The 25,323-nt window shown below is 34.5% G+C and overlaps 2 protein-coding genes and 1 long non-coding RNA gene across 7 annotated transcripts in view; 1 reads left to right on the plus strand and 2 right to left on the minus strand.

The window, feature by feature from the left end:
- On the minus strand, window positions 1-24,222 carry LOC136339264 (venom serine carboxypeptidase). Of its 4 annotated transcripts, none has more exons than XM_066282368.1 (7): window positions 24,155-24,222; window positions 4,357-4,613; window positions 3,214-3,453; window positions 1,632-1,853; window positions 1,197-1,576; window positions 426-604; window positions 1-306 (listed from the first exon to the last, which is right to left on the minus strand). In XM_066282368.1, the coding sequence occupies exons 1-7, from the start codon at window positions 24,205-24,207 to the stop codon at window positions 135-137; spliced, it is 1,503 nt and encodes a 500-aa protein (XP_066138465.1). In that variant the 5' UTR covers window positions 24,208-24,222; the 3' UTR covers window positions 1-134. The 4 variants fall into 4 exon arrangements, with proteins under 4 accessions (XP_066138465.1, XP_066138466.1, XP_066138467.1 ...); XM_066282369.1 differs by lacking the exon at window positions 24,155-24,222 and adding an exon at window positions 22,961-23,019; XM_066282370.1 differs by lacking the exon at window positions 24,155-24,222 and adding an exon at window positions 6,181-6,312.
- LOC136339279 (uncharacterized) lies at window positions 6,328-16,822 on the plus strand. The gene is made up of 3 exons (XR_010732115.1): window positions 6,328-6,451; window positions 15,858-15,968; window positions 16,508-16,822. It is a non-coding gene; the product is annotated as an uncharacterized lncRNA (long non-coding RNA).
- Window positions 23,672-25,323, minus strand: part of LOC136339271 (uncharacterized) — a 27,547-nt gene continuing 25,895 nt past the window's right edge. For both annotated transcript variants that reach the window (XM_066282383.1, XM_066282385.1), the window contains exon 6: window positions 23,672-24,957. In XM_066282383.1, coding sequence (XP_066138480.1) covers window positions 24,845-24,957 — 113 coding nt within the window. In that variant the 3' untranslated portion in view covers window positions 23,672-24,844. The remainder of the gene's footprint in view (window positions 24,958-25,323) is intronic.

A 25,323-nucleotide genomic window follows, 5' to 3' on the forward strand; every position in this document is an offset into this window, starting at 1 on the left:
AAATAAATAATCCATTTAATTGTAGGTTTCACTTAATATTTAATTATCTATATAAAAAGTCTTGTTCACTGACAATGTTAGAAAACAATATAAAATAATAATTTTAAGTTTTTCACTCATGTTGTCCAGTAAGGTCATAGTTCTGTATGGAAAGGCTTGTTTCCAGTAAACCTAGAAATCAAATCCCAAGCCCATTTTGGTTGGTCAGCAGGAACCATGTGACCAGCGTTTCTCACTAACACTTCTGTTAAATTTCCTGCCTGCTTTACATACCCGGCTAGTTCAGATTCGACATACCATTGATATCTATAAATCAAGCAAGATATCTCAAACTTTTTTTACTCTATAGATCCACATAATAGTAAAGTAACAAAAACTGTAGTTTTATAATTAAGCTGCTTTTGCTAGCACTCAATTCTACCCACCTTGGTGCCGTTTTGTACTGATCAGCAGCAGAAAAACTTAAGTTGATTAAGTAGTTTTCAGTTAAAGGATAGGCCACTATTATGTCTAGCTGCCCGTTGTAGATTAAGACCCTGTAGTTGCTCAGTAATTCGGATATCCACGGGGTTACACTTTGCATTACATCATTCCTGAGATTCACCTACGAGAATATTAGTTGTTTGAAACCAGATGGATGTCGGAAAACAATATGAATATATAGGTCGACACATATACTCCTTTGAATCTATACATCTAGAGAAACGGTACGTTTTTATCACTCAAAACTGGCAAGTTATTTTGTATTAGAGGGAGTACAGGATATACAAATTTTGTGAGCACTAAATTTTGTATTGACTTAAGCTGAGTTATGATTTGCAAGATACAGGGTGATTTATTGAGAATGGAACGTGACAAAACTTAAGATAAGAGACGCTAAAATATGACGATTGGACTCACATAGCTTATACCAATGTTGTCTGTTTCTGAATTACAGGGTATTAAAAGTTGAAATGTCATTTCAAAATACTCTAATAACTTTTTCATAGCATGAACACCGAAGTTGGTATACTTAGGTTTTGTTTACATTAGTATAAGGTATTTTGGGCTCCGTTTTCATATTTTGATGACTCTTATCTTCGGTTTCGCCGTGACTCATTTTTAACGAATCACCCTGTATAACGTTTTTTGTTAATTTTTAAATATGTATACCCCTATACTAAAAAATAAAATATATCAACAAACATGATTCTTACCTCTACAATATTAGTTTCATCGCTAAAGGTAGTATTTCCAACATGAATTGCACTTCGCACATCGGCTCTCTGCAGATACTTGGACATAAACGCTATCTCAATGTCTAACGGATCAATCGAATATAAGTAGTTGAAATAGTTATCAAATCCAGAGATATTTTTAAATAACGAAGTGTGATTATTCAAATCACCGTTTAGGAGTGAGTCAAATATCTCGAAGGCTTTGTCATACTGTTGCTTCTGGATATATTGAATACCCTGGGCCTCATAACTTTGAACAATTTTTAACGCATTAGAATCGATAATTCCCAATTGATAAAGATACAGCCCATATTTGAGTTGGTGTTCTGGGTCGCTGAGACCATTGCCGATGCTCAAACCTATTCAAATGTGTGTCTTACGTAATAACATGTCAAGATTGAGATTTGATCTTACCCTGTAAATTAATTTTCAATTTGGCACTTGGGTTATTTTTCAAAATCGTATAAGAAATGGCGGGCACATATTTTCCCCCGTAGGACTCCCCAGCGATGAAGAAATTATTTTTCTGAAGATCAGGAAACAGAGTGAAAAATTGGGTTAAAGCGCTGTATAAGTCTTGTCCAACTTTAGTTTCATTTTGGGCATATCCTCCGGTAGTAAAACTGAAACCGGTTCCTAAGGAAGAAATAATTTTTAATGAATCATCCTAGTGTTTTTTAGTTCAAAAATTTCTTTGTAGCCTTAAATCGGCAAATTAGTAGTTGAATAAATGACAAATCTAAATCGCATGTGAAAATGAATTGTTTAGTTTTTGTAAAACTATCTGTTAGGAAGTTTCTGAGACATGTGATTTCGTATTAAATTAAAATAAACTAAAAATTCCCTACAATTCACCCTTCATGTATCGTTAGAAAAAACATATAGTAAGTATTCCTTCATGTATTCTCATAAAATTGTATGGTGATGTAAAGCACTCTCTTTTGAAAAAGGCACATATTTGGACAACTCCTTTTCAAACACAATTAAATTAAATATTTTTATTTTAAAGAGCATTTTTTGCTTTATTAGAAACCCTTCAACGTTTACTTTAATCGGCTTTTTTTTAAACAAGGCTTTTTCCAGTTTTCCTAGATAAAACTGAGTTGAATAGCACAGCTTTAATTACGTGGTTGCAGCAAGGCCTGGGAGCCTGTCGCCAACTGATTTTAAGCCTCATCTGGAAATTTATGGTAGTGCTTATTAACCTGGCGTATATTGAGATATAATTTAACCATATGTTACAACTCAATCATTTTCACTTGTATTTCACAACCTTGATGTATAGTAGTATTATACAGGGTGTAAATAGTCAACACGGGAATACTTCAAGGAACGATAGGACTCTACAAAATAATAAAAAGGTGCTAATAGACCCATGGTCAAAAACGCCCCATTTTCGATATACAGGGTAGCAAGGTTTTATATTTTTTGGAAGATATTTTCAACAATTTTTATGATTTTGTTTACGTTCAGTTTAATTTTTATTTTAAGAAATTTGAATAAATGTTATTATATACTTCGGATTGTTGATAACTAAGCCGGATAATTATTTTTTCCTTACTTCTTTTACATCTATAGATCTTTTTGAAAATTCTAGGTTATCGGTAAAGGATACTAAGATATCGTAGAATATCAAAAAACTAAAGAGTTGAAGAAGGAATTTTAATTTGATATCAAAATTCATACAGTGTTCCTAAATAACGTAATATCTTATATATGGTTACCGACGATGTTTATGTTTTTTTGCAGAAGGTCTTAAAAAAAATAGGTGTACAAAATAAAAATAAATTACTCAAGGCATACGTGAGAAAAATGTAAAATATGACAAAAAACGTGAAATTTTGCTACCCTGTATATCGAAAATAATGCGTTTTTGACCATGAACCTATTAGAATTATTTCATTATTTCGCAAAGTATTATCACCTCCTGAGATATCTCCAAAAGGGTCTTTATTTATTAAAGAAATAATTAAAATAATTCAAACAACACTCTTACCTACAGGATTGTCGATGTAAATAACATTATGGTTTTGGGTCCACGAATATTTCCTGAATTTAAGTCCCCGTTTATTTTTTACATAAAACGGACCATTTTCGGCAAACAGACCTATCAAGCTAGATGCTCCGGGGCCTCCTTGGAGCCACAAAATTATTGGTGCAGTTTCAGAATTTACTTGGGCAGGGAAATACCAGAAGAAGAGGTTTGAGTTAAATTGCTTGTCTACCGTGAAGTAACCTGAAAAATTAAAGATTTAATAATCGAGTGGAATAATTATAAATCAAAATATGTAGTAGGGTATACACATACAAAATTATCTATAAGATATAAAGGTAAGAAATGACAATCCGAATACAGAAAATTTCGTCAGAGAAAAAAAAGAGTATTAACACTATGCTGGAGTTACTCAGGGAAAGTGGCCTATTAAAAGTCACGGACAGTTAAAAGAGATTCTTCTAAAAATCTGAAGTACTATTCATAATTGGTAAGTAGGTAGATATTTATATTTGCTTAGTTCAATAGTCACAATTTTACTAAAATAGAGAGATCAAAATTTGAACATGTGAAACACTTTGTTACAAGTTAAAAAACGTATTGTATATGTGTATTTCGGAGATTTAATAATTCTTAAGTTTTAGTATTATAATATTATCATTAACGGTAAGATAAAGACGGGTAAACTGACGGAGCCATCTAGGGATGAAGCATTGCCCAATGAGGTTACTACTACCGTCAACTTAGTGTCAGGGAATTCCATTTGGACTGGGATATCTTCCGAAAATTGATGACAGGTAACAACAGGAAATGGGCAGTTGAAATATAGATACTATAGAAAGGTAGGGGACAAGAGTAGTAGCAAACTCGTTACTTTATCGTTCTATATTTTGATAATATATTAGCATTCCTCAACTGTGGAAAAAGTTTATAATGTTATTCCGACACTAACACGTGTACAAACTGATGTATATTTACAGTCCGTTGTAAAGATACATCAGTTATATTTTACAAAATCACATCCTATCATATTCAGTTATATGGATTTCGCCACTTACGAAAATTCGGTTTAGGTGTAGGCCACGATTTACCAAATCAGCCTAAATATCAAAAGTAACAGAAGTTTTATAACGAGCAAGTTCTTACCTGAATAACTGATTTCTTTCTTAAATCCATTGAAATATACTTGAGATGCAGATTGGGCCTCTTTAATCTTGTTTTGTTCAATTAGAGGGGTAAGAATTAATGGTTGTCCAGGATCAATATCACCTTTTTCGTCAGTAAAAACTTGAGGTCTTAATGAAGGATAGAAGTTTGGAAATGCTCCATGTGCAGGATGAAATAGGAGTAGGGCATTTAAATATAGCATTAACGATGTCATGGTGGTTTGAATAGTTACGGCACTAAAAAAAGTAGAACGTTTTAGTTTATAGGTCTATCCACAATATTCTTAAATTTGTTCATAAATACCATGCATAACAATTATGACCCGATCAGGATAAGTAAGCCATAAGTTAGAGGTTATCAGAAATGCCTTTACATTGTATGAATATCTCTAACTAAAAGGTGTTTCAGTTTTTATCTGTATCCTTTCAATGAGTGATAGAAAGTCCCACAATTAATTGAAAAATGCACGTTTATTCACAAAATTATGGGACGCTTTAGGTTCAGATTTTTTGGAGTTCTTCCAATTTTTGAGATATTAAGTTGAAATTGGGAAAGCACATTTCTTTATTTCAAATAAAAGCTCACGTCAAAAAGCACATTTCTCTATTTCATATAAGAGCTCACGTCAACTGGCGCCTAAAGCCATGATTTAAAAATCTATAGGGTAACATTTTTTAAAGGTATCAGGCCCTCTTCTACCCACAAAAATTTTAGGCAACTTACGCCACTGACGATCTAAAAACCCCTCTCCTAAAAATGTGAAATAAATTTGAAGTTCTGCGCACTGGTGTTTTCCAAATAAATGCTACATAACTCGAGAATCAAGGTAAAAATGGGGCATTTTAGTGATAGCTACTTTTGTAAATTAGTAAAAAATAGGTGACAAATATGAAAAAATGCAGGAGATAGGAACAGTAGGTATTTACGTAACTAACTAAGAAATGTATAATTTCACGAAATAAGTGAGATTTTACGGGGTATCCTGAAAGCTAACATATGTATCGTAGTTACAGGTTCCATTTGGTAACCGAGGTATGAAACGAGAACACCTACTTTCTTTATATAACTAGTTATGAAATGAAATGGGATTAGTCATCGGTGTTGGTTAAGAAGTCTGTCACTTATCGAAATTAGAAATAGTTGCTTATGTTTTATTTGGATATAACAGACTTTTTAGTGATGTTATTTTACAGTTGATATTGTGACAAAAATATTTTAAAGTTGAAAGAAGAATAGAACATTTTGATTAGTTAATGTCCATATATCACAAAAAAGTTTAAAGTAGTGAAGAGGGGTCCGACCCTATAAAAAATATCACTTTATGGATTTTCATACGAACTTTTCCCACCAATTGATGTGGGTAAACTCTTATGAGAAATATGAAATCCAAATTTAAATTTAATATTTCCAAAATCGCTAGAGAAATTAAGAAAAAATGAAAAAAATTACGCTTTTACACCTATATGTTTGTTGTGTTTTTTGCAGTCATCTTATTCTGTAGTTTACTACCACCCTTTGACAGGATACAGATTAAAACTAAAACACCCTGTATAAATAAATATCTGCGCCTGTATTCTATATTTCTTAATGCTTACGTGGGTATGATAATGATTAGCTTACTAGGTAAATAATAGGTGCCATTATGAACCTGTTATTCAACTGTTTTCGAAAAAAGGAGATGACGTGCTTCAGATATTTGGCATACCCAATAATGGTCTTTTAAAGCTACTGGTGGACGAATTAATTTAATAAAATAAAATAAAATCAAAGTCTATTTTATATTTCCAAATATATATTCCATACCTTTTTAGCGTACGATTTATACAGTAATAAATGAAATTTACAATTATAATATCATATGAACATAAACACAGAAAATGCACGGCGCACAACACAGGACCTGTGACATCAGATATATCGGTCGGCGTCGCACGTCGCGCTTTTGGCGTTTGGCGTTGCTGTCGTTTTCGGCGTCACGTCGGAAGGAGTACGGTGTTGGAACAGCCATAGAGCGGCCTCTTCGGATGAGAAGAATGAGACAGACTCTTGAAAAGAATCTCTTGTCCCCGATGAGGTGAATATTGGTCATTTTTAATTTTGCACCTTGCCCTAAAAACTGCACCATTTTAATTCTAAACTTACATGAATGTGGCAGTGCTCTGCAATTTTTATAGGAGAGTTCTCGTTCACCTAACATTAGCGGCATTTCCGCCCGAAAGTGAGTTAATTACGTTCTGTCAAAATTCAAAATTTAAAATTCGAAGTTGTTTCTTTAACGGACCCGTTAAAAATTCTTGCGGATCGGTATGTCGGAAAAAATGTTTTTAAAACACTTTATTTTCTTTTATTTTTACTTAATTAATCACATATGTCATCCGGATTTCTCCCATTTTTAAACGAAGTGTAAAACAGACATTTCTATAAAGCAACTTTACGAATATCAGAAACTCATTATCGAAGATTCCATACCCCGATATAATAGCATGTCAGGAAAATAAATTAAAATTGTGTGTTAATGTGGCTTTTTTGGCCCAGACCCCATTTTCAGCAAGTTGATGGATGCAAATACTTATAAATAACAGATAGCTTCTTAAAGTTCACGAGGAAGAATGCCATTATCTTGGCTACTGTTTTGATAGCGCTGATATATTTTATGGGATCTTCTATGTAACCATTAATATTACTTATATTAGAAGCAGCATCATTTTTCAGCTCTCCAACGTTATTTGATATTGCATGGTGTGTTTTATTCGTCGCATGTTGATGTTGACCTTTATTAATACGTACAAAAGATAATTTTTTAAACCGACATTGCCATGCATTTCTTTCTGTTAAGTTCCAATTCACGAATGCTATTGGTTTTGCCCCAAATGGAAATTGAAACCGTTACAGACTGTCTTATTCGTACAGAGTGCACCAGTGAAAACTTTGCACCCGGCTTATTTTAAGCTATGGCGACGCGTCAATTTCGTTTTTGATATTTCAGCATTTAATGCGGATTCACCAAAACCACCCCTTCGCGGGGATGCATTCAACTTTAGAATCTCAAATGGCACTATAAATTGAGTGATATCTCAATTGAAAGGGCTCTTAAGTCTGATTGTCAGAATGTGTTTTTTTACAGTTTTTTGTCATTTATTGAATCATAATCCAACGTAATTCGCAAATTTTGAAGTGGGTACAATCTCTGCAACTTACAATAAAGTTTGAGGTGGCTACGTTTAAAACTTTCCCAGTTTCAATTTATTAGATTTTCGTCCACTGCCTTGCGTTTTTGCAGGTTTATTTCACAGTAATTCAATTAGATGAAACATTTCAAAAATCCCAACTACTTTCGATATAAACATTGTTTACAAATATGTTGTAAAAAGGTATTTTAAATGAAAAAATTACTAACAACCAATTTACAAATCGATATTTTAACTCGCTTTTCTCGCATTCTTAAAGAAGGGTAAATGCGTTTAGTGCTTACTAATTTCAAAAACGTTTTATTTGAGAGACTGGAGGATTGAAATAACTTCTCGTTATTCTTAATATTTTATAAATAACCATAGTGCACGGATGCCGGCAAGAATTCTCAATCAATGCCACCCAAATAAACACACCTCCGATGTTTACGTGGCCAGTTCGGTTTAAAAGTTTTGTGAAAAATGTTCAGTGAAAAATAAAAAACGCCAATCTCTAAATGCTGTTAGAAGTGAGACTATCGAAATTGTCGTTTTTTTGATCACGGGGAAAATAGGGAAGTGGATCATAATTTGAATATTCGCAAGGTTTCTGAAATTTCCAGAGTTTCTAGCACAACTTGTCAAGGTATTTTAAAAGCCTACAAGTGCCATCCGTATAAATTGCAATTAGTTAAATAAAAGAAAGAAGACCCTGGTTTGCAATTACCAGAAAAAAGAACTAAAACCGACTGGCAAACGATCAAAATTTTTTATATTCAGTATATTTATACGACGAATGCGCTTTTTGAACGAATTAGTCTTTTAATCGTTAGAAATTAGATATATTTTAAAATAAATTGCAAATATTAAATACGTTCTGCTTGATTATTTTTTAAATATTTAATTTGACTATTTAATATGCATTTACTTGACACACTCGGGCCATGCCAATTTTTAGTCGATATCGTTCAAAAATTAAACGACATCAGACACTAATGTTAGGTCTCTATCGATCATTGAAATTTATGGCATCCTATTGTTAATAACAGTCATTAATTTAATCAATTTCAAGTTATTAATTTCATTTAATCAATGAAACATTCAGTACTCCGTTCTGTTCCGCGTTGGTTGATTATACCAACGATATTTGTTTTGTTAACCATAATAATCTTTTATCATTATCGGTACGATTTTTTCATGTCTTGTTCCATTTTTGGCACACTTCAAACCATTTGTCGTGTCGATGTGGTGCATCAACGCTTTGATATTTCTGTTGAGATCTACCTCACGCGTGTTGAGTCCATACAGCTCCCTTTTACCTTTCATCAGTCTCAATATAAATTTGGACAAGGTATGTTTTTTAGGAAAATGGGCTGGAAATATTCCTTCCGACTCGGCTTGTGTCGGTTTTGTTTAAGTTTACTTGTCCAACATCGTATTTTGCAGGGGGCATAAATTGCTGGAGGTCAATGCCAAGGGCCCCAGCTCTATGATCTGTTATGAGTTTGTTGGTAAAGCTTACATTGTTTATCTTATTTGTAAGATTCCTTGTTTGAAATAAGAGGTTCGATGTTTAGTCTGAATTCCCAGGAATGTTGGCGGTGTATGTCGCTAAATAAACTCTGAGTTTTCGAAAAATATGTTCAATTTTGTTGTATTGTTTCTGTTAAGATATTTCTTGTTAGTATGTTTTGTTGTATGTTGGAGAGTAGATGTATGTATAGTAAGAAAACATGGATTTGGTCGTTTAGGTAAGAGATAATAAAATGGAGTTCTCGCGAATGTTTAAAGAAGCGGGACTTGCTTTGCAAAGCCCTACTTTTGGTTTAGGAGATAGAGTTCAACTAATACGAGAGAGAATCTAAAAGTAACCGGCTTCATACTTAGAGAAAAAACGTTTTGGAAAACGTTGCATTATTTCTAAACCTGGTTCTCTTTGAGCTGGACACACTTTTCCCAGTGACGTTTTATGGCTTCTATACACTGTTTAGAGTAAGATGCTTCAAATGTTTCAAAATGGGTATCAATTTCGAATTTCACCTATTCATTATTGGCAAATCTACTTCCACCGAGCCATTTCTTCAAGTTTGGAAATAGAAAATAATCAGATAGGGCCAAATCTGGCAAATAGGGTGGATGACGATAAAGTTCGAAATTGAGTTGATTGATTTTGGCCATCGCGATGACGGATATGTGGACTGGCGTGTTTTCTTGATGAAACAAACTTTCTTTCTCTTCAAATGCGGTCATTTTTTCCTAGTTTTTTCGCTCAAACGCTATAATAATTTTTCATAATATTATCCGTTTATTGTTTTTCCTTAGGGGAGGTAGCCAATAAAAATTATAAGCGGTACACACCAAAAAATTGACGCTATCATTTTCACTGCAGATAAAAGTTTTCGCCTTGTTTAGAGCCGATTTTCCCCTTTGGGCTTATTGTTTTGACTGTTCTTTCGTTTTTGATGTAAAGTGATGGACCCATGTTTAATCTATGGTTAGGAACCGACGAAAAAACTGGGCTTCATTGCCGTGTAAGTTTGCCAAATATTCCCTTGAGACATCCTCATGGTGTCGTTTTTATTCAATTGTATTGTTCAATAAATTATTGCGCCAAAATTGTCATGTTTTAGCCGACGGTCTTTCAGGACAGTTTTGTGGATTTTCATCACAATATCTGGAGTGGTTAGATCTGGAGTATCATTCGGTCAACCACCGCGGAATTCGTTTTGGCAGTTCGTGCGACCGCGTTTAGACTCTGCCACTGAATATTTTACAATTGTTAACGAAAGACCAAAATATCCCCTGAGTAGAATATAACTCTTCTTTGACGTTGAATGGATTTTTTCCATGTTCATAAAATCTCTAAAAACTTTCACTAACAACGGCTTCAAAACAAACATACATCAATCTGGCACCCTCAAATTTTAGACAGAAGCTTTTTTAAGTTTAAGCTTTTGTAATTTAAGCAAATTTTTGACAAAATAATCGCCATCTATATGTCAGGTCGGGTACTTCTGGGACTATCATCACACATTAGTATGTACTTATATATTTGGTAATTTTTCTGTCAACTGATTGCGACAAGACATTTCGTAACTGTTACCTAACGAAGGACCTAAAGAATGAATTATTCATCCGTAAACTCTTGGAGTTAATTAGAAAAGACTTTATATTTGATTTACGTTGGCTTAAAACAAACCCATACACAGGAGTAATTATTCATCGTAGAACACTTGAATTTAACGAGAATGTTCCGTCTGAAACTTGTACCCGAACGTTCAGTCTTGACATATTTCATAGGGTGCCAACATCTGCGATGAACTGAGTGTTTGCGTAACACCCTAATTGTCGTTAGGATAAGCGACACCGGGTAATTACAACGTCACCCTTTGACTGCGGAAATATTCTTAGTTTTAGGTTCCCGTAACAGTCTCTGGCACTCGAACAATTGCTTAATCCATTTTGCTTTAATGGCTTTAATTAAAGCTTAGTGAGGCAAATTCTACGGTTTTTATGGGCCTATTTTAAGGCTGATGGGGTAGTAAACAAGTGCAATTGTGAAATAATGCAATTTGAAGTAATTAGGATGGTTGGGACATTAATTTGAAATGATTTTTGTAGTTGCCAATGCAGCACTGACTAACATGAAAACATAAATTTCCGAAAGATGATGGGGATGGCTGGTAATTCTGAATGATTGATTAAAGTGCTTTAAATGGCGACTTCATAACGGAAGTGTCAGAATAATAAAAATATCCATTATCTCCTTCTTCTCCAATAGTCTTTTAATAATAAATCACTCTCAAGACATTTATGAAAACGCTACGTTACCAGAATATTATTTATTTGACGCAAAGGTTTTATAATGTCTTTCCGAGTATACCGGAATTAAGTGGTCCTTTTCAGGGGACACCTAACAAATATATCTTTTTATACGAAAGATCAAGTTACGGCATTTGTAATATATAAAAAAAACATGTGGCAATAAAAACCAGGAATAAAATCGTGGTCGGAAATTTGCTTGACTTAATCTAAAATTCAGCGTATAGCCACGGCTCCTCCATAAACCTGATCATAGACACTACCGTTCCTATTTCGGTCAGTTCCAGCTCAAAAATCACCTAACTTTTTTCTTCACATTTATTCTACGCATCAATTCAAGACTTTGAGTTCTTAACTGTTATTTCTGAGCCCGAAAAATGATAGGAATCATACTTCTTTTAGGTGATTTCCAGGTAGATGCTTATATCTGTTCGCATCAAGCAATTTTTCATTATGCCCAAAGTTAAGGCACACTTAAGTGAAAATCCCGGGCGATTTTTATTTAAGGGTTCATTAACTTCAAGCATACTTAAAAATTGATGCAAACGGCTATTAAAGGGTTAGAATTTCCTTGGCTAGGGCTACGAAAACGATGAAAGTAACTTAATTATAATACCGCAGAAGATAAATATCACGACATTCACAAAAAGGTAATATTGGTGGCGTTTTGTCAGTTTTCGTTGCTAATTTAGGTTTTTGACATTTTCAGGAGAGAATGGAGATAAAATTAAACAACTTTTGTGTGCAAAGTTTTTCTCTAAAACTTCTCAGCAAAGGTTTTGGATAACAAAGAAAGTAATAAGAAAAATGGCTTTTTGTTTGACAAATAGTCATGATAGTGTAACATAAGAATAATGAACTGGAAAATACAGTCAAAACGGGTTATGAAAACGTACAGCAACATATGAAGGAAGTTACAAGCCAGGACAATTGTTTTTACGATGGAGACACCATGTAGGAACTTGAAGCAATGGCCAAAAACAGTGAAGAGGGATTGAATAAATTAACGAGCTTTTTTCCTGAAATAGGTGAAAATGCCAAAAATAAAGTGATAAAAACTGCAGTAGTGTAAATTAAAAACGAGATCATGGACAGTATAATGCAGCAGATAAGCAAGTCTAAGGAAACGGAGCAAAAGCTACTAAATTTTAATTTCATTAAATTCAAGGATGTTTGTAATGACTTAATCAATGATTATAAGTCTCATAAGAGACCAGAAAGTCCTTCAATAATTGAAGAGAGCACAAAGTCATCAAAGAAGGGTTGCTCTTTATGATATCGAAATTATGATATTTAGATGAAATAAAGTGGCTTATAAAATAGCGCTACGCTAAAAAACACCAAAAGGAAATTGAAAGAAAAAAATAAGGCTGATAGTATTCGTTCATTAGAGAAATTTCTTGAAGATAAGTTTAACAAAGTCGAAAGCAGAAAATCTTCTTAGGATTGGAGCTTTTAAGAAAAAATCAAAGAGGAAAATAATCAAAAATTCTCTAAAAATTACACTCTTAAAAAGTTAGTCCAAGACGATGACAAGAAAGCCATAGCTGAAAGGGAGTATATTTTCACTGGATGATAAAGGGCTTCAGCGTAGGTTGGTGGTTTTATTTTCTCAGCTGTAATATGGCGATTTAACTTTTTATTTAAAACGCTATGGTGTACTAAGCGATGAGGGTTGCGAGTTTTAGAATTTAAGGGGACCTGTCCCGCAAGTATTATATATTTCAACTTCTGAAAAATTTCGCCATATAAACAGAAGAATGGTTAAATCTGATAGAAAAATAACAGAAGTTCATACAAGTGCTCTTCGTTCTCCAACTCTTTATAGGAATCCGTAGCTTAATTGCACATTTCGTTATCTCTGCCTTTAGGCTTCATTGAGTCGCATATAATTCGTTTTGAGTGAAGTTTCTACTCGATTAGGTTTTAAACCATTACATCATTAACAACAAAATCTTTGATATCTCAAGATCATTCCCGCGTCATCGCGTCCCCAAGGCGAAACTTCAATTTAAAGGTCTACTAATACTTAAAGCTGTGTACTAAATACTCTGGCTGCGGTTATGCCCATGGGAATCCCATTAGGTCTATTTCGAAGTGAGGCATATTAGGGGTGTTTCTTGTTTATTAATGGAACATATTTCATATAGTAAGATACAAATGCTGTCGAGCGTGTTTGATGAGCTGATCATTCACGCTCGATGAAATTTATCGCACTTCAGATTAAGAGCCTGTATCATGTATTTACATTTATAGGAACATGTAAAATTACTTTATTTTTTGTGGATCTATGGTGCAACGGACAAAATAATCTTTAAGGAACATTGTAAATTTCACTAAAGAATCTATGTAAACTCAGAACATAATATGATGCGGTTATATATACTGGTAATTATGCGATAAAATATCTTAAGTATCCATTACCTTTTGGAAATAAAATGAGTCAATGACATTGGGTCGTCTTTCGAATATTTCGACTCTCTGTTTTTTGAATGAAATTCAAGAGCGTAAAGGTTCGTGAGCAGTGAGAAAGGGTATAATAAAGATAGAAAACTACAATTACGCACATATTTGCTTTGACTCTATTCGAAAACATACGAACGAAACTAAACTGTTAAAATAGAATTTATTACGCCAATCTCGCATTACACGCGACATACAATATGGTAGTTACCACGCCCTTTTGTGACTGCACCGACATCCTAATAAATTTCCGTGACAAATTTTACATTATAATTGCTGTTATCACTCTGGTTAATTAGAGCGTGTTCCGTTTTATACAGAAAATGTGCCTGGCAATTGCGAAACTAATGTTATTTGGAACGCAACATCCTTTTCTGGTGCTAGAGCTGGGCGAGTCGCATAATGATTATCGTTCGCGGTATTAAAAAGTCATTGGGTCTTTTAGTCGTTCCATTTCATGAAGGCATTTTCTTTATTTGAAAGTTCCAGTGGTGCTTTTAATGAACAGCCAGGATGCCACGCGAATCATGAATATAGGAATTTTACAAATCCATTGACCAAGTCTATAGACACATACAGATAATAATTTTGATTCATTTTTCTCGTGCAGTTTAAGTCTTTTAGACGTACAATAACTTTTTTGCTACTATGCACATGCAGTTTTAGTGAGTGCAAGCAAAAGACAATTAGGTGCTTCATGAATGCGAGGGAGATAGGCTACCGTCGTTGATTCGCAAGCAGTACGCCTTAATCCGGGGACAAAAAGGGCTTGCTTTTCAATTGAAGCGTTCTAAAAATACTATTTCTACCGTGGTGTTTATAGAGGTAAGGCTGCATTAAAATTTATCGTGGAATTTGTTCTCGGAGTAGGTGTTCAAATTTGCACGTATGCACGTAAGTTGTATCCTAAAAAATCATGTAGAATCACACTCCTCCTCGGTTTTAGGAGTACTGCTTGCGAGTCAACGGCGTTCGCCAATCGTTGACAATGGAAGGGGAAAGGGTAACCTGTCTTCCTCGTACTCATGAATTGCCCAATTGCGTTTTGCTTGCACTCACTAAAACTGTGTGCATAGCAGCGAAAAAGTTACGGCATATCTGGATGACACCAGTTACATTAATTCATATTTTTCCATTAACACTGAATTCCTTAATAGTCAAAATTATGCCCCTAATTTGATATCTTTAATTACCAGCTATTATAATAACAGCTAATAGAATAATCTACCCTTTTTTTTTGTAAAAGAGGTAATCCTTCATAGGTATATGGCCTGGTGTTCTGGAGATCTGGTTATGTGAGATGCGTCCTTGAGGGGACGCCTACCCACTAAAAACCTCCTCTCTTCATTTTTGACCCACCCCCCCCACCCCCGGGACGTTATATGGGGAGAGGAAACGAGAGAAAATTTTTGTCAGTCATCCCTCTACGTCTGCCTTAGCTGAATTCCCCAACCATGTACATCCAGAAAGCCCGTGTCTTTCATCCTCATGCTTCATTAAGACCTCCCATCCTTCGGCCATCCACGCTCCGAAACTTCCATGCTTCATCCTTGCATGCTGCGTTCCTCCCTCCTTTTGAACTCTGCTTTTTTCCTTACAATCTATATGATCATACCACATATGCAGTCCTAATTTTTCGCAAATCTCAACATTAGATCCATCACATTATTCGTTTTAACGTCTTCACCACATCCGCCTGCCGCTATTTCTTTCTCTCCAATGCAACGTGTTCACAACAAAAGGCAGTATGACGGGCATCGTCCCTCTCTCCGCGAAATCGGCAGACGTACGTCGTCTCCTTTTCTGTTTTGTACAGGTATGCGCCATGCATCGCCATAGCCTGCGTAAAGGAATAATCAGTTTCTCCTCACTTGTGATTTTCCATCTATCTATATCTTTAATAAATATCTTTGTCCATCTTTCACTTTTGTTCCACCTTTCTTGCCATCTTTCCATTAGTTCCCTTCTATGTCCTACTTTCTGCTCCGTTACCTTCTAATAACAAATATCCATTTCGATAACTTACAGGCCAATCGGCAGTACTCCGGTTGGGACCTTAGCAGCCACCGTTGACACCGTGCAGTATGCAGAGGAGGCCATTATGGCTATTCTTCGGTTGACCTCTTCTAGGAGACGATGGTAAGTACCCAAACTAACAACATTTCTCCATATAGGTGTAGCGCAAAGTTGCGTGGACAGAACGAAGCTTGCCAGAAGTCTTGTCGTCATTTGTTGGGGATTCGCGATATTTGAAACGATTCCTGCCATTAAATTTATAAGACGGTGACTTTTCTTGCAGGCCTCTTTAATGCGTTCTCTCATATTTATGTCCTCGTCAATATCCTGTCAAATCCTGCACTCCCGAGTAGTTCACACTTTTAAAATTTTGCACTCCTGTGCTGCCTATTTTGAGCTTAATTTTCCGTATTTTTCTCTGCCCGGCTAGAGACACGATCTACGTCTTTTCGACTGCCGCTTCCAAGTGCATTTCCTTCAGTTTTCGCATAATCTGTGCCATCGTGAAGTGTGACTTACCCACCAGTTCTTCCCTATTCCTTTCCATCAGGATCATAGCCAGTTCGTCCGCATATGCGACCAAGCTGACGCCATCCTCAGATTGATCTAACCTGAACTAACTTCAACCAACTTAAAATAATTCGAACTTTAATTTTTTTTAGAAAATTGAAAATATTCACTAAAGATACCCTATCTGCTGGATAGTCAATCGGTTAGTGTGGGACTCGCCGACATGCCTTCTTCCTTACGACGCCGCAGGGCCATGGCCGGTAGGGTGCGCTTCGAGTAGAAGGAGCACCCGCTAAAATCACCCCCCGTCATATTTCCTTACGCTATCCCCTGGATCGGAGTGTTTCGCAGTTTTTGTTTTAACTTCATTATCCTGCATAATATTCTATTACAGCATCGTCACGTTTCCCCTTTCTCTAACATTGCTGTGAACTAACCTGCACTAAAAATTATACTTTCCAAAAAGAGTACGCTGTTTTCTTTTGTTGCTGTGAAAATTTAACAAGTCCATTATTTTTCACACCTACTCGAAAAAAATGTTTTAAGGGAGAAAATTGGCACTGTTTAGGCTAGTTCCGATTAATACAAACCAATTTGGACACTGTGGATGGATCAAACTATTCATATGTCTAAAAGCGAGAATTTGCCTCTGAAATTAAGGAATATGGGGTATCCAGTAATTGGTATTATTTTGAGCGTATAATTACGAGCACAAATGCGCAAAATGGCTGTTCTAAAATGCATACACAACTAATCCTTTAAATTCCACACTCTTCGCTGCTAGAGATAAATCTGCACAGGACAGTCATCTATTGTATAAACTTGTAAATCTCATTCCATTGTTTTGAGCGTAGTCCTCGGTGAATTACAATTAGAGTTGTGGTCGAGTTTGCTCGGCATTTGTTCTCCGTTCAAATGGAAGAGAAACTTTACTATTAAAACCTTTACCACCTTAAAGATATTTCCTATCGCTTTGGGGCTTTAGGAATAGTTCCGAACTTATTTCGGCGACCATTTCTCTTTCCGCGCTTGCTGAATACGATGCGACTCGACGGGGAAGTTTTAAACTTAAAATGGGACAAAAAAGACAAGGTTTAGCTATTTAACTATTTAGATTAAGGTTGGATTATCCTGAGGATTTAGGTATATCTCGAAATTTTATCTGTAGACGGCGCCTAAATCTCCCTAGCATAGTTCTCGCGTATTCTATTGAAACTTATAAAAAAACAGTGAAAATCCCCAAGGGCAATGAGGTCACTCAAACACACAAAGTTAGCACATTATACAGGGTACATCAGGTTATAATTACAGAACTTTGGCACTCAATGGAGATCCAACTAGGGTCTAAATAAGGGTCCTCTAAGTCACGTATGTCATATAAACATCCATGTATGAGGGAGACTCTTAGTTTTGAAGCTGTATGCTGATGGACAAACTTTAAGGGCGCGTCAAAATAAAAATGAAGACCCTTCAAAATTCGGAAATATTTGCAGCGAACGAATCTATATTTTAACAATTATTGTATGAAGTTTATGTACAGAGAAGTTAAATTCATCTGATTGGCCATCTTAGCACAGCAGCGAGTTTTAGGCGCAAAGGATTTAATCCAAATGTTTCTTTCCGCCCCAAATGGAGAACACAAAGTAAACCACTGGAAACGCAATATAGACTAAAAGCCAGGAAATGCCTAATGGAGCTGCAACTGGAATGCATCTTACACCCGAGTTGAAACGTGCCGTGTTTTATCATTGTGACTACGTGGCGGATAAATGGCTAAAACAATGCATTTTCCTCGGAGAACGACACGTCAGAAAATGACCCTACTACTTATGAAAAATTAGGTGAAGGTGAAATATACAACACGTAGTTCGTATTTATAAGAATTTTTGTAGAAATATGGCTAAAATATTTTAGGAATATTTTCCAGCGGTAAATATCAAGTTGATAAAACCGAAGACAGTGGAAATCCTTCGAGTTCAATGGCATAAAGGCGTCTGCTTACTAAAGTGCATTAACTTCAAACACTAACGGCGAACAAAAAAAATTGAACGTAGCCGAACAACAAAGAATAAACGTAGCCGAACGTATGCGTTTGACTGGAGTATTCTATTGAATGTACGCAGTAGAACATGTGCTCCAATGCATGTGAATGAATTTGATTTAGTTGTTTTTGTACACGAAGTGTGTACGCCGGTCGTCAAATAAATGTCATATTTAGGGACATTTGTTTGATGAGTCATAGATAACCCTGTGCTAGTGACTTTATTAGAGATCATGGTTTAGACCATGTATGTGTCAGTTCATGTTAGTTACTTCCCTTGATTACTTTTGATATCAAATTTCTCTTTCACAACTATTTCCTACATTTTCAAAAGCATGACCGATGATGTTTGTTAATGGAACACGCTGTGTATCACTTTAACAATATGTTGTGTCTGAACTAGTGTCTTGATACACGGCTCGTTTACTTCATCCCTTCCTCTGAATGCTTTCTCAGGACTACGCTCCGACGAGACAAAATCCCACGTCTCTTTTTACAATTGACAAGTTGTGTATCTATACTTTACCCACGTGTAATCCTTATTCACATAGGGGTAAAAAAACCGAGATCACGTCCCAAATGTATATATTTTACACTCAGAGATTTTCTATTCTCGATAATACCACATAAACGCGCAAGAAATATATTTCGCTAAGGGGTTTCTAAAGAAACTTGTTAAAAAGCGGCCATTATTAGGAAATCGTAATTTTCTTTTCCATTGAGCTTTCCACTTTATTTGATATTGGGAACGATTTTAACTACTTATTTATCTTTCTAAGCTTATGCATCCATTTGGTTAAAAACGATTTTAAAGGAATATTATTGGCAGAAGAGGATAAGAGAAAATGTATTTACCAGGCATCGAAAAAAGCTTCTTTTATGGTAATGTAAGAAATAGTATTAAGGAATTTTTGGTTCTCGATAAATTTTCTTAGTTTTAAGGTAATAGTCGAATCTTTGAGTAACAGGCGATTAAAAGGAACTTAAGAACATCTAGTTTTTTTCTTTAACTGTATTGGTTCTTTGCATTTTACATACGAAGACATACTAAAACATCTTTCGACGAAATGTTTTGCTGGACGGCGTTTTCGTTTGAGTAAAGTATTTAACATACGAGAAAAATTGTTCAATCCTACGAGATACGTTTTATTAAACTGTAACTTTTTTAGTTAGCAACTTTATGCCAACCAAGCGTTTAGACGTGTTTCTTCTTGCTCGACATCCAATCACCATCTTGTGTTTAATGAAAAAATATCGTAAAGCATTACGTGTTTGTCCTCTGCCTAGATAGCTTCATTTCTACCACAATGGTGGGATATAGGAGGTAGACAGTGGGATGCTATTGATATTATAAGGAGCAATATCTGTTTTGTTTTCAATAGCATCTTTTTATTAACTTGCACTACGTCAGAGGCACAGAATTTCAGTAGCATGTTTCTTCGAATGCGTTTTAACTAGAATGCCAATACTTTAAGCAAAAAAGTGTATATTTTCAAGTCGACCAGAGCCCATATACAATCCGCAAACATCATTATATCTCGGTAATTTATATAAAACAAATGATAAAAAATCTTATTCTTTAGGTTGGAACCAAGAGCATTGAATTATAATTTTACATTGGGCCCGTTCGACAGAGCCAACGGTTGTGCAACTCTTGGGATTTCTATTGAATGACATAAACAGTTGCAGAATAATTGTACAGTCATAAAGTTAAATGGAACATACATCGAAATTTCAAAAAAAGAGAGCACCGTAACATTAAAAGGAAAGATACCTAGTCACGATAATAGCGTAGAAAAAGAGGATATGTTCGTTAAAAATCGGACGTCTGACCGGACCTACCTGTAACTAGTATCACGTAAATCATGATTGATGAGTTTCGAGACATTCTGTACAGTTTTTATCTCATGAATACTCGTTTTTGAGCGATGTGGCAAAAAACAGCAATAAAGTTATATTACATGTTTAATATATTTCCGTAATACCGCAAAAAACTGTCAATATATTAATATAAATATGGCCTTAGTTTCACCATCCGATGTAATGAAAGGTATATTACCTTGAAAACTTTATTTTTAAATGAGCCCTGGCACTCCAGTTGTTCAGATATTCTATTATTTTTTTTTACAGATCCCCTTTTGCGGACGTAAAAAGGCACTTTTAAAACCGTTTAAATTTATTTTTAAACATTTGCGGACGTGAAATGGCATTTTTTAAAGTTTTTTCATTACATTCACTGATGGATTATAATATTATAATTATAAAGTACATATGGCTGTAAGGTATATATGGTTATATATACATGGTTTATTTGTGCACGTCTTACAAAAAATATTGTTTGCACCTCTAGCGTAGTGGTATATTCTATGTTGAAAGCGAAATTCGCTGTTCACTTTAAAAACTGTTTTCGTCTCTTCATTTTATTGGATATCTGTCAGTGTTTTTAAGGTTATTTACAAAAAGACGGGTGGAAATACTTCGTTTTTAGTGGAGATTTGCTTTTACGTCAGGCACTAAGACACAGCATGTAATAGCAATGAAACATGAAATTATTAAGAAGAAAGGCATGCATAGCTTGATATAGCGGTGAATAATTCCAAAATGGTGCCATTTACTTAGTAAAACTAGAAGAAAAAAGTTTTTGAATTGCAGAGAGGATTTGGTTATTCAGAAAAAACGTTCAGTGGCGCACGATAAGAGGTTTAGGGATATTAAAAAGTATCTGACCCTACAACAAGTATTATCTAGTGCATTCAAGTTATCGTTTGATCTGTCTAGTGAAATAAACCTGCAAGAACATTCGTTATTTTAATTAAATGTCTCAAAAACTGCCAAAGCTTGAAATTTAATTTGGGTGACGATGCGCCTTCTTTGCATTACACAACTTGACAAATAGTGATTATTTTCTTCTTAACTCTAACAACCCATGAAATTTGTAGAAAATTTCAAATTCAACTGATGACAGCGGAATTACGTTGGTAAAATCCTCTCTAGCTTTTGCTAAAATATTACAGCGATGAAACTGCACGTATCTTTCAGATACGGTTTTCTGAGCGAATTTGATGGTAGCCGAAGCAAAATTTAGACTCGTATCGCATTGATTGCATCTTATTTTTGTCAATGGTAACCATAAAAATATCCAGACTAAAATAAGTTACACGTTGTCAGGTAATTCAATTTGGTATTATTCTAAAATATAAATGTCATTTTGGGACATTAAGAAAATCTCGTGCTTGCGGGTTCATATGTGCGGATTTCGCATATTTGAGGATGTGGCGCTGTGATCTCATTGAGCAGAGATAAAATATTCTATTCTCGATTGTCATATTTTTGCACATTGAATTGCAAACGAAAAGGTTGCAATTTTTTTGCAACATGTGACATATCGGCAAAAATCCAAAGGTTTTGCGAAATCCGCTTGGAAATCAGCTTATTTGCGTCAATGATGTCATATAGTTTATTATTAAAAAACTAGATTTTTCTGAACTTGCAGCAGCGAAATATACACGTACACAATAGAATAGTATAATATTAGCCAACCTATATAAAAATTATTAAAATATGTTGGTACTTTAATTTTTGAACAAAAGGATAGTTCCATCTGCATTTTCTTACAAAGACTTTTATTTGTAACTAAGAACCTTAATCAGGCAGTTTCTAACAAAACTCGAACAAACAAATAAAATAATTAAGTGGAAGAAGTAAAGCCGCAGGGAAACATTACTGTTCATCAGTATCTTTTCAGCGAGCAGCCTTTTGGGCACCGTATTCATTTTTCGACGGGTTTCCTGGCAAGAGGGAGACGGACACTGTAATGAACGAGGAAACTCTCGGGGAATACGGAAAAATTCCATTAGACGCGAAGGAAAGTCACGATTTGAGAGAACTTTTTCACCTTAGGTTTGCCTTTAGGAAATGTGAAATTATTTCTAGCTAAAAATGTATAAAAGAAACCTGTAAATGGGATTTTAAGAAGATGTCGTTTACTTATTAGACATTTGGTTTTTGTTATTTAATTTCAACTTTGAAGCTATTTTGATCGATTTTTAAATTCAGTTCTCCCCTGATGACTTCTCGTTCACAACACACATGTTACATGTAAAAGCAGTGAACATAAAAATGTCCATATTTTACTTTCTCTTTCACGTTTTTCTCCATTAGTTTATATATTATTCACAATTTGCTGGAAATTTATAGTAATATAAAGTAGAAGCTCTTGGTAAGTCGAGATAAATGTGTGGCAGTTGACATTAATTTTTACAGAGATTTATTAATTTGTATACAGGTCGATTTAAAATTAGACTTTGCTTAAAGTTATTCCGAAAAATCTCTATCGCTTTTCTTATATGAAAAAATAAAATGAAATTTTATATTCAACACCCCCAAACTTGCTGATAACGTATATGTTCAATGTCTGCCGGTGAGATTTTGAGCGAATTCCAATTATTTCTATACTGATGAGCACGTGTATTACACAATAACTAAAACTATACAATCTAAACTACATCCATGTTTTATATGATTCATCCCTATTATTCAATAAATATTTATGTTTTTTACTTACCATTTGCTTTTTGGAAATTGGTGTAAAATTTGCTGACGAATCATCAGCTAACACTTCGATGTATAACAACAGTATAAAATCGGAATGTTCTTGAGATTCTAAAAGTCACGTGGTATGTAAGCCTTCCAATGTATGACATTCGTATAACAATAATATACCCAAGTACATGTAAAGTATTCCCATGTAATGTGGAAGTGCCGTTCAGTAAGACATTCAAGTTATGTTTCGTACGTGTACCTGATGATTGTTCAGAACATTCCAATTATGTTATATTATTTAATAGCTTCGAAATGTTCATTTCCGATGTTAAATTCCTGAATATATTTACTGAAAGAAATCAATTCCGATTGTTTCTAATAAGCAAAGTAGATTATTTTTACATTTTTGCTGGTAGGTACCCTAAATTTAAATTTTAGTTTTTCTTATTGGTGTTAATATGAACTGCTTCTGAAGTCGTAAACATTTCATTACGGGTGCAGAGATAGTTGGGATTATTAAAAAAAATTTATACCTGTGTCAGAAACCTCAGTCAGATTTGAAAAAAAAGTGTTTGTACTCCATGTGGGTATACTCCGTGTTCTAAATTTAAACATTGTTCTTTTGTCACACAAATGGACAGGTAATGTGTAATACCTACGAGTACACTAAACTTGAAGGAGCCAATAACACTAATCATGAACGAAGCCACAAGTCACGAAAAAAAAACAACAATTTAATACAAATTTATTTATTTACATAAGTGTTTCAAAAGTTCAATTATTAAACATGCAGATTTTACATAAAGCTTTCGAGATTGGATAACATCATGATTTACGTATGTACTCTAAGTGAATATCACATAATATTTTAAATTGCAAGTTCAAGATTCCGTTAAAAAATAAATAGGTATTTTCTCTCAGTTTTACTTCTGCTTTGTCCAAAATAAAAAAAAATCAATTAGTGACTGTGCACAAAAACTGATATATGTAATTATCTTTGGGAGCAAAAATATTTTATCTGGTACCATCGCAACAAAACGTTATGAGGTTCATTATCGTTTAATGTATTGATGCTCTAATGAATATATTGTATGTGGAAAGTAATGCCAAATGTATTAGTGACGAAATGGAGTGTTTCTGAACTCAGGTAATGTGTCAAAGATAAATAATTACTTAATGAGAGGAAATAAAATTTTCAATTATGTTAAATATTTACCATTGACTTGCGGTAAGGCATAACGATACCGTGTGTTGCACAGAAACTATCATATTGTAGTAGACATGTTCACAAACGAGATCTCAATTTACAGTTTACCTGCGATATTTGACTATGTATCTTTACCCCTACCGTTAAGTTTGACTGAGGTACATTAATAAATATAAATAACTCAAACCGTTTTCTTTCTCCCTGACAATAATAATTATTTAAATCAGGCCTATAACATAATAAATATTACTCGAAGAGAACACTTTTCGAAGGGTTGGTAGGAATCATATGAAATATTTGGGAGACGAAAGTGTTGCAACGGGGCTCAGTTATGCGAAAGCAAATAAAAATGTTGATCATAATTTATCATAAATTATCCAATAAGATTGTACATTTAGTTCTTCATCGCTAAACCAAACTGTTGGTTTATGGAGCGATTAATTTTCAATAAAATTTTTTACCACAAGTGACCCTGAAATTTTACAATTTGGCCTTTCTCGATGTAGATTATCTAGAAGAAATTAAAATGTTGTGTATTCTTGACGAAAATTTCCCTCTCTACAATTTGTTTGAAAATATTTTAGTCGGCGCTGCCGCGTAACATTTTCGCCATCGAACCAATTAAATAACGAATTTTCAATTAATTTAAGTTGAATAACTTAATTGAACCAAGAACATCACTTCGTCTGTATTAAAATTTTAATAACAAGTCTGTACTAGAACAAAAGCTAAGAAAACTGAACGCGCTGCAAGTTGCATTGTATGTCCAATTCCTGCAGAATTCCCAGTGGCTGCACTTGACGGAGCGCTCACTGAAAAACAAAACACACTTAAAGGAAACTACGAAGTAAATGCATTAAAATTTGCTTTTCTTAGACTCTTTTGAATAAAGAACCTGTTTACTGGAAGCTTTCAGGATGAGCGCCTCGTAAAAAAGTTTCATTGAGTTTTTAGAGATGTATTTGAGCCTACGCAACCACTTGCTCTTTGTAACTGGGTCTGTGCTCATGTGAGAAATTTCCAGACATGACCATATTAAACGTTAATTATGGTAAGGTAAAGTGTATGCACAGAAGAGTTAGTCTTTCGAGTCCCGAGGTTGAGTTGACGAAGGCAATTTGTAGTAAATAGAGTTGCGGTGAAGTGTGCTAGTGTCTTCTGAAACTGAATTGCAAATC

This window comes from Euwallacea fornicatus, chromosome 5 (assembly GCF_040115645.1).
Source record: "Euwallacea fornicatus isolate EFF26 chromosome 5, ASM4011564v1, whole genome shotgun sequence".
NCBI lineage: Eukaryota > Metazoa > Arthropoda > Insecta > Coleoptera > Curculionidae > Euwallacea > Euwallacea fornicatus.

Coding starts and splice junctions, on each gene's coding strand:
- LOC136339264 (XM_066282368.1), bottom strand. CDS start 24,207: ATGATAGTTTCTGTGCAACACACGGTATCGTTATGCCTTACCGCAAGT. Junction 1,577..1,631: donor ATTGAAAATTAATTTACAGG/GTAAGATCAAAT, acceptor ACATTTGAATAG/GTTTGAGCATCGGCAATGGT. Junction 307..425: donor CAGTACAAAACGGCACCAAG/GTGGGTAGAATT, acceptor CTTGATTTATAG/ATATCAATGGTATGTCGAAT.